General features: G+C 44.0%; 1 protein-coding gene across 1 annotated transcript in view; it reads left to right on the top strand.

Annotated features, from left to right (window-relative positions):
- Nucleotides 1-701: 701 nt before the first annotated feature.
- PCDH7 (protocadherin 7) overlaps nt 702-10,468 on the top strand; it is a 280,066-nt gene continuing 270,299 nt past the window's right edge. The window contains 2 exon segments of the mRNA XM_061993475.1: nt 702-1,294; nt 1,296-3,903. Coding sequence (XP_061849459.1) covers nt 702-1,294; nt 1,296-3,903 — 3,201 coding nt within the window.

The raw sequence follows: 10,468 nt of genomic DNA, 5'->3' as shown, positions 1-10,468 counted from the left end.
GGACTGCTCTGTAATACACGGGTTTGTTCTCCTCTCTCACAGTGCAGCTACTGACATTATTGGGATTTTTTTTTTTTATTTTCCTTTTTTATTATTTTTTATTTTTTAAGAACTGTCCAATGCTAAGAGGATTTGGAGTTTTCCCGGACACAAGCCTTTTGAATAAAGCGAATCACAGTTTTTTTTTTTTTTTTCCTGTGTGTGCAGAGAGGGGGAAGAATAAAGCTAATGCCTTGGTCGTAAACGGCTGAGAGAGAGAGAGAGAGAGAGAAAAGAGAGAGTGTGAATTGTAGTTAACTCTAGTGTCGAAGAAGACGACCTGGGGGGCTTCGAATTGCAGAGTGCTGCTCCTGCTTTTATTGCAAACCTTGCAAAGTGATTACAGTAAAATCAGAGAGGAGGAGGAGAAGGGGGAGGAGGAGGAAAATCCCATCCTATCTACCGAGATGAATCTTTAAATAGCAAAATACACTGTCCCATGAACTGTAAGTATATCGCAACTGGAAGGCAGGGAGAGCAGCAGAGGAGGCAGCACCAGGGTTTTGCCCACCAATTGCACCAGCCATGAGAGAGTAAGTTTCCAGAAAGAGAAGGATTTTATAATTGATCAGCCATACGCTCAGTCGCTCTCTTGGCTTGTCAGGGGAGTTTATTGGGGAATAGGTGAGAGTGAGAGGAGAGGTGGTTTCGGTGCAAGGAAGATGAGCAAGATGTGGACCCTCTTTGGCTTTGTGCATTGCTGCTGCTGCTGCTGCTTTTTGCTCCTCCTGCCTCCGCCGCTCTGGGTTAGCCTGGCAGCGGCCAAGCAGCTCCTGAGGTATCGCCTGGCCGAGGAGGGACCCGCTGACATCCGCATCGGCAACGTAGCTTCCGACCTGGGAATCGTGACGGGCTCCGGAGAGGTGACATTCAGCCTGGAATCGGGCTCCGACTATCTCAAGATCGATAATATGACCGGGGAGCTGAGCACCACGGAGCGGCGCATCGACCGCGAGAAGCTGCCGCAGTGCCAGATGATCTTCGACGAGAACGAGTGCTTCCTGGACTTCGAGGTGTCGGTCATCGGCCCCTCGCAGAGCTGGGTGGACCTCTTCGAGGGCCGGGTCATCATCCTGGACATTAACGACAACACCCCTACCTTCCCTTCTCCTGTCCTTACGCTTACTGTTGAGGAGAACCGACCCGTGGGGACCCTGTACCTGCTCCCCACTGCCACCGACAGGGACTTCGGCCGCAACGGCATCGAGCGGTACGAACTGCTGCAGGAGCCCGGCGGGGACGGCGGCCGCCGCGGCGGGGGGGGGCGGCGGCGGTGGCGGCGGCGGCGGCGGGGGCTCGGCCTCGCCGGCCGCCGACAGCGCCCCCTACCCCGGCGGCAGCAAGCGGAGGCAGGAGGCGGACGCGGCCGCCCGCAGCAGCGTCTTCGAGCTGCAGGTGGCCGACACCCTCGACGGGGAGAAGCAGCCGCAGCTAATTGTCAAAGGGCCGCTGGATCGTGAGCAGCGGGACTCCTATGAGCTCAGCCTCCGCGTGCGGGACGGTGGCGATCCGGCGCGGTCCTCGCAGGCCATCCTGAGGGTGCTGATCACTGATGTGAACGACAACAGCCCCCGCTTCGAGAAGAGCGTCTATGAGGCAGACCTGGCAGAGAATAGCAGCCCCGGGACCCCCATCCTGCAGCTGCGGGCCGCCGACCTGGACGTAGGGGTGAACGGGCAAATCGAGTACGTTTTTGGGGCAGCCACCGAGTCCGTCAGGCGCCTACTGCGGCTGGATGAGACCTCAGGCTGGCTTAGTGTCTTGCACCGCATTGACCGGGAGGAGGTGAACCAGCTTCGCTTCACTGTCATGGCCCGAGATCGGGGCCAGCCTCCCAAGACTGACAAGGCCACAGTGGTGCTCAACATCCGCGATGAGAATGACAATGTGCCCACTATTGATATTCGGAAAATTGGTCGCATCCCACTCCGGGATGGGGTAGCTAGCGTGGCTGAGGATGTGCTGGTGGATACTCCTATTGCCCTGGTGCAGGTGTCGGATCGGGACCAAGGTGAAAATGGTGTGGTGACCTGCACTGTGGTAGGTGATGTGCCTTTCCAGCTCAAGCCAGCCAGTGAGGGCGAAGGGGAGCCACAGAACAAGCGCAAGTATTTTCTCCATACATCGGCCCCCCTGGACTACGAGGCTGTCCGTGAGTATAATGTGGTGATTGTGGCTGTGGACTCAGGCAGCCCCAGCTTGTCCAGCAACAACTCCTTGCTAGTGCGGGTCGGGGACACTAATGACAACCCACCCGTGTTCAGCCAGGCTGTGCTGGAAGTCTCCTTCCCAGAGAACAATTTGCCCGGGGAGAGGGTAGCCACGGTGGTCGCCACAGATGCAGACAGTGGTAAGAATGCTGAAATCACCTACTCCCTGGAGGCCTCACCCCTCTCCTCAGAGGCACCGGGTGGCATCTTCAGCATTGACCCTGACTCCGGGGATGTGTCGGTGCAGGCCGTGCTGGACCGCGAGCAACGCGACACCTATGAGTTCCAGGTGACAGCTCGGGACAAGGGGGTGCCGTCGCTGCAGGGCTCCACCACAGTGGTTGTGCGGGTGGCGGATCGCAATGACAATGAGCCACGCTTCATGCAGGATGTGTTCACTTTCTATGTGAAGGAGAACCTGCAGCCCAACAGTCCTGTGGGAATGGTAACCGTGATGGACTTCGACAAGGGCCGCAACGCTGAGCTCAGCCTCTCTATCCAACCTGGTGACCATGACCAGGCAGCAAGCATCTTCTCCATTGAGAATGACACTGGAACCATTTTCTCCACTGTCTCTTTTGACCGGGAGCAGCAGACCAGCTATACCTTTAAGGTGAAGGCAGTGGATGGAGGGGAGCCACCACGCTCTGCCACTGCAACTGTGTCCCTTTTTGTGATGGATGAGAATGACAACGCGCCCACAGTCACCTTCCCCAGCAACAGCTCCTACACCGTGCTGCCACCCTCCAGTAACATGCGCACTGTGGTGGCCACGGTGGTTGCCACTGACGCTGACACTGGTCTCAACGCTGATCTCAACTACAGCATCATTGGAGGCAACCCCTTCAAACTCTTTGAGATTGACTCTGCCAGTGGCGTGGTGTCACTGGTGGGCAAGCTGGCCCCCAAGCACTATGGCCTGCACCGCCTTGTGGTGCAGGTAAATGACAGTGGGCAGCCACCCCAGTCCACCACTGCCTTGCTCCATGTCTTTGTCAATGAGAGTCTGTCCAACGCCACTGTGGTGGAGAGCCAAGTGGCCCGCAGCCTCCACACGCCCCTGGCCCAAGACATAGCTGGTGACCCCAGCTATGAGTTGAGTAAGCAGCGGCTTAGTATAGTCATTGGTGTAGTAGCCGGCATCATGACTGTCATCCTCCTCATCCTGGTGGTAGTCATGGCCCGCTACTGCCGCTCCAAGGGCAAACATGGCTACGAGGCTGGAAAGAAGGACCATGAGGATTTCTTCACCCCGCAGCAGCACGACAAGGCCAAGAAGCCCAAGAAGGACAAGAAGGGCAAGAAGGGCAAGCAGCCTCTCTACAGCAGCATCGTTACCGTTGAAGCTTCCAAACCCAATGGGCAGCGCTACGACAGTGTCAATGAAAAGCTCTCAGATAGCCCTGGTATGGGACGGTACCGCTCTGTCAACGGCGGCCCAGGCAGCCCAGATCTGGCCAGGCACTACAAATCGAGCTCTCCGCTGCCCACTGTCCAGCTGCATCCGCAGTCCCCCACCGCCGGCAAAAAGCACCAGGCCGTGCAGGACCTGCCCCCGGCAAACACCTTCGTGGGTGCAGGCGACAACATCTCCATCGGATCGGACCATTGCTCCGAGTACAGCTGCCAGGCCAACAGCAAGTACAGCAAGCAGGTAAGAGTGCTACGCGCCGCGCAACCCCACACACCCACAACTCATCGCCCCGGGTGACGAAGCAGCGATGCCCGCCTCCCGCCGCGTTCCGCACCGGCACAAGCAGACACGACCATCAGGTTCAGTGACCCGTTCAGCCTTTTAGCACCGCCCCCTGCCCCCCCTCGTCCCCCGCAGCAGTAAGGTGCCTGCACCAACACGCACAGCACGCAGGACGGGGAGTCGGAGACCTTCATTATTATCAACATCATTTTTATAACTCCTTCCGCTTCTCAGTCCCGACAGCCAGCCAGCCGGTCCATGCAGCCGTGTCGGCGGGCACCGCGCTCTCCCCGCAGCCGGGGGCAGGGGCCGGGCCGGGGACTGTGAGCTGTAAGGCAACCTGAGATGCCTTTATCAGCCTCCTGCAGGCCAATCCCTGTGGCTGAGGGGGCGTCACCAAACCCCTCTGCCCGAAAAGCCGCGGTCCCCCATCTGCCCCCCGGCCCCGCCGTCAGCGGCCGATCCCGCTGGCAGCGGACGCTTCCCCGGCCTTGGAGACAGCGAGCTGCGGCTGAGAAGGAAAGTTTCGCGTCGATAGCCAGGTAGTTTAGGGAAAAGGAGTTGCTGCCTGCCTGATGCTTCCTAAAGCTATGGGTGAGAGTGGATTTGCAGCCGTGCTGAAGCGTTAACGGCTGTAATTACCAGGTCTTTTATTAGGATCAAAATGCTTAAATAATCAACAAAGCCTGTCTGGGGTCTAATTTACACAACAGAGATTGCACTTATTGCAGTAGTTGCTCAGAATACACATAAATGTTAGTGAGCTTAGAATCTAACCCCAGTATATTTTGATTGCTTCCCCCCCTCCCATTTGTTTCCTTTCCCTTGTATATCACATTAAATTCATTCTTTGAGGCTGAGAGGCCCTAATTTGCTAGCCCAGCTGCTCCATAGCTCATAGCTCTGTAGAGACTGTGACTGCCGTGAGACCTCTCAGAGCTAGAAGTGCCTTGAGGAGTGCCACAAGTGACTGGCTCTGATCTCAGCTGTGTTGGCAGAGATCGGTTCACTGAAGCTCAGATAGCCTAAAACAGGTGATGATAGAGACTTCTTTACAGTCCTTGAAATAAAATAGGGATAGCACAGAGGAGAACCAAGGTGCTAAGTGGAAGCATGGGTTTATTTTATAAGGTGTATATAGCCTGAACAGAGGTCACTTTTCCTTGGGGAAGTACTGTTTGAGATATAGTAAAATGAGATGCTTAGCACCTAGTGATTTCCATTACATCTTTCCATGTGAGATAATTTTCTGAATGTTTCCTTGGCTACAGTGCATGTTGCACAATAATCCAGAGACAAATGTATACTGATTCATGTAACTACTAAGTGAAGTCTGGAACAGGAAAATTCTGACTAGTTTGACAAAATGCTTTCTTTCTAACTTATTAACATGCAAATATGGTACACTGACTTTTTTAATACTTTGAAGTGCCTGCTAGTCTTTTCAACTGTAGTTTTACAATGTGTTGCCAGTATTTGCATTCTGCTCAGAAATACTTAAAATACCTTAAAAGAAAAGGAATTGTATGAGCCACTTAATCTTCCAGATCACCAAAAAAAAAAAAGTGTGATTTATGCACTATCTGCTAGTATTTTTGTGTATGTTGTTTCACAAGTGATTTGCCACTGTAGTTTCTGGGTAGTACATTCCATTAACTCTCTCCTGCAGAGTACATTACAATTTCAGTTTGAAAATGTATAAAATGTCTGTAGAAAATGCAAAGTATCAAGAAAGTTCCTAGGCTTATGAAGCACGTAGTAGATCATACCTTTTTAGTGAACATCAGAATAACGAAGTAGCAGTGGAGCGTATGCTAATCACATACTCCTTTCTTGATGCTGCAATTCATCTAAACATATGAATTATAAATTGTCAAAGTGTAATTTTTTCAGTATTAAACAATGACTTGCGTGCTAAGTGTAGGAAGAGTAAAAGATTACACCATACAAATGACTCATTTGCTCTGTAAGAAAGCTTAAGACTATATTACAGAAATATATTTTGAATTACTTAACATTTTCAAGGATATATTTTGATAAATACTTTAGAAGACTTCTTAGTAGAAGAAAATGTCTTTATTACACTTTTACTTGCAACAGGCAAATGGAAAGAAGCACAAGAATCTCCTTATTTTATCTAGTTTTCTACAAAGGAAATTTCTAAATGTCTATAGTTTTCCTGTGCTAAATTCTTAATTTGTTATGAAGATGTACTTGAGTAGCAAATATTCTAGTGTTTTTAGTTGTTTTCTGGTTTTTTTTTTTTTTTTTTTTTTTTTGGTTAACATATGAAGAACATATTTGCAAGCTTGTAAAGCACCCACATAAATTAAGAGTCCAAGAAAACAGTGAAGGTAGTGCTAAATAACAGAGTTTATAGAAGAGATTATCAGTCTCAAAACTTCTGTAACTGCTTTCCTATGGATACTTGCCAGCTTGTTGCTGAGTGACATTTATATGGTTTTGTTCACTCTTTTGCATAATAGTGGGGACATTAAGACTTATTTCCATAAACGTTATGTAGACTTTTCAGGTCTCAAACATTGACAGTAGAGTGTTTCTCAGTTTTTATCAGTCAAAACACAGGAGGATTTTTAACAACCAAACCACGTGGAAGTCTTGTTCAGCACATTATTGAGAGAAATGTGAAGCGGTTGCAGATAGAGTTCTGATGAGATGTGTATGGTATTGTTTCTTATTTCAGCTGTACGTGTGAAATAGAACCAGTGGTATATTGATGTGACCATGATAAGGAGACTGGTTGAAATATCTAAGGCTACCTTTGTACCTGTCATTGGCAATTCCCTTTGTTCTAAGGTGACATTAGAAAGTGTATAAAGTTTTAAAACAAATAAGTAGATACAGCAGAATGTACCTGCTCTAAGTTACTGGAGATGGGAGCAATACTAATTTCCCATTAGTGTAAATAGAATCGGTAATTGATACTTTTGTATATCTACAATATAGCAGTCAGGAAATAAAGTCTCTATGTGACCAACTGGTGTACCCTAGTGAATCCAAGTTATTTTCATTCTGATTATTTGATACTTCCTTTTTAAGGTAATGCATTGCATTTCCTATGTGAGTTCTAAAATATGTCTTGCTTGATACAGTGCTGTATAAGAGAGATTTAGTGAAGAAAACTACAAAGAATTTGTAACTTTCCTCCTTCTTGGCATCAGGTGTTTTATTTAAAGTTCAAAACTAAATTCTGTATTCCGTAGACTTCTGACATTTCACTGTCACTTTTTTAGAAGGCCTTTCACAAGTTATACTCCTGTTCTTATTTAGCATGACATTACTCTAAAATATTTTTTTAGCCTTCCATTTATCAATTCACTTCTCTGCGGTAAGGTACTAACATGCCTACTTTGAATCACTTAGCATTCCATAGGTCTTAATGACTTGCCAAAAGTTAAAGCAGTACAGAAGTGTTTTGCTTAATTAGGATGATTTTAAGCAAGTATATTTCTGGATCACAGATTTAACATTGGAACCCTCCAGGTGCTGCACATTGCCCATGAGGATCCTACTTAGATCTAGCTTAGGTCTACTTAGATCTAACTTATATCCTGCTAGCAAAGACAAGGAAACCTCAGTGCCTAAGTTAGCAGCTTGTAGGGTTGAATCCTTATTCTGACGATAGATTTAAATTGTAATTCATTATTTACTTTCTCATGCTAGTTACAGATATGTCTTTCTAATAATATGTTTTTTCCCCTCTCTGCTTTGTTTCATGGTGTAAAATAGTGGAATCATGAATATGAAATCAGCGTGTTAACCACTGTTTGAAGAACAAACCTTTTAAACCCTGTTTACATGTTTAAATGTTCTGGCCATCATATTCTCTTGGTTTCTTTTTTACTTACTCTACTCAAAAAACAATGGTTATTTACTACTTAAAACACTACAGTTGTGGTGGGTTTTTTTTTTGTTTTGTTTTGTTTTCTATTTAAGAGATACTGGTTACTATCGGTGGAATGAGCAGAACCAGTACAAGACTTTGTAAGCATCATTATTTCTTTGCTCAGGGTATTGACTTCCTGACCAATTCTGTAATTCTTTATGAATTATTCCTATGCCTTTTCTCATTGCAAACATACTGTGTAGTGAAGAAAAATGTTTATCGTAACAGAGTATGTTGACACACTAGTCAAAACTAGATGCATTTCATGTAGAGCCTCATTTCCATGGAAGTGAAATATGTAGAAAATAATTTCAGAAAAAATTCTTTGTACCATAGTCAGTTAATTTGTTTCATAGCATTTCATACATTAATCTGTCTGTTGCAATGTGGAAGCATTTTAACTAGTTGGTTATCATGTATGTGAATTGTATATATAAATTAAATGGATCAATTTCCTCATAAATATGCACATACAATCAGCAGCTGTAATAGGACCCAAAATTCATTTGTTAGGGGAGCAATCAGTTTAACAATGCAGGACAGCATTATCTTTCTTCTTGCTTGTATACAGACACACATATACACACAGAGGCTTATCTCAAAAATAGTTTTTTATAATTACAAAATAACATTCAAGAATAAAGTGTTTCCATAACTTTTGGCTAAGCAAATGTCTCATAATAATAAATATCAAAATAACAATGTTATGGTACCACTAAGTACAATGTAGAGAAAAAACCCAGGATCATTGTCATGAAGTATAAACATTCATATTGGCAGCTTCTTTCATACATTTAACTTCAATACTGTTTGGTGCAATATATATGGAAGTGTATTTCATTTTTCTCTTCTCAATTTGCATTATGTTAAATACTTTACAATTAGTTTTTAAAAGTGATCCACATTTGACCTTCAGTAACAACTTACGATGAAAAAGGGGCTAATTAAACATGAAAGAGATGAATTGTTGATGCTTTAATTATCTTTATTTAACACAAAGTATTCCACTGATAAGTGCAGCCTTTATTTTTTTCCTCTTCAGTAAAATCATCTTGTACAGTGCGCAAATGACTAAGTTGCCTCTGAATCATTCTGCACTCCCAGGAGATGTACAGAGCCAAAAGGGACAGGATCTGAGTAAAAGAGGATTCATGCTCTGAATAAGTAAAGAACTGTACTATTATAGGCAGGGGGGTAGCAAGAAACATCTTTAAAAGGATAGAATCTGATTTATCAACTCAGACAGCTCTCTGGCATTGTACATACCAATATGAACCTGAGTTTTAAACATGGTTAGCAGTTTGACTACTTCTGTGTTGGTCTTTGTGCTATAGCAGTATGTTTCTGAGTGTGTTGTTTCTTTTTCTTTTTCTTTTTCTTTTTCTTTTTCTTTTTCTTTTTCTTTTTCTTTTTCTTTTTCTTTTTCTTTTTCTTTTTCTTTTTCTTTTTCTTTTTCTTTTTCTTTTTCTTTTTCTTTTTCTTTTTCTTTTTCTTTTTCTTTTCTTTTTCTTTTTCTTTTTCTTCTTCTTTTTCTTTTTCTTCTTCTTTTTCTTTTTCTTTTTCTTCTTCTTTTTCTTTTTCTTTTTCTTCTTCTTTTTCTTCTTCTTTTTCTTTTTCTTTTTCTTCTTCTTTTTCTTCTTCTTTTTCTTTTTCTTTTTCTTTTTCTTTTTCTTTTTCTTTTTCTTTTTCTTTTTCTTTTTCTTTTTCTTTTTCTTTTTCTTTTTCTTTTTCTTTTTCTTTTTCTTTTTCTTTTTCTTTTTCTTTTTCTTTTTCTTTTTCTTTTTCTTCTTTTCCTTTCCCTTTCCCCTTCCCTTTTACTTTCCCTTCCCCCTTCCCTTCCCTTCCCTTCCCTTCCCTTCCCTTCCCTTCCCTTCCCTTCCCTTCCCTTCCCTTCCCTTCCCTTCCCTTCCCTTCCCTTCCCTTTCCCTTTCCCCTTCCCTTTCCCCTTCCCTTTCCCTTTCCCTTTTCTTCATTTGCATTTAAATATAAAAGACAATCAACAGACTTCAGAAGTAGTTAGCATTGTGATCATGAGTCACTAAAGTAAAACCTTCACAAGCACTGTGAACTCTCTGCTGTATTTTCTGAACATTTTAGTATTTAATTATTAACCTAAACAGGACACATAATTTTAATTTTCTTTGACTATACATACAGGAAATGCTGATACAGACATATGAGCAATTTGGTAGCGTATATAGCTGACTATTTTTCTAAATTTTCTAAGCAAGTCTACTTCCAATAGCTACTAAGAAATTGTTAAAGCTGCAAAGTAATTTATTTTTTTGAGCCTTAGACTGCATGTAGTATGTTCCATATAATTTATGTTTTAAAATTAATTCTTATTTATGTATTATATTTTGAAGTGTTTTTGTCTCACTGTGTGCTCAGGCAATGCCTTTTCTGTATTATTCTCCTTTGATTTTTATTTTCTAGAAGAGTAGATTTGTTGTTTGTCTGTTATCAGATTTTGGGCTTTGCTAGATATATATTCATTGTAATCAATAATTAAAGCAACAAAAAAAATAGACCAACAGTTACTATCTAGAGTCAAAAGCAAATGTTTTTTGTTTTGTTTTGTTTTGTTTTTTAACATAAATTTTTATTATTTAAATT

Source organism: Colius striatus, chromosome 3 (assembly GCF_028858725.1).
Source record: "Colius striatus isolate bColStr4 chromosome 3, bColStr4.1.hap1, whole genome shotgun sequence".
NCBI lineage: Eukaryota > Metazoa > Chordata > Aves > Coliiformes > Coliidae > Colius > Colius striatus.
The sequence above is the reverse complement of the archived record's forward strand: the minus strand, read 5'-3'. Positions and strand labels throughout refer to the sequence as shown.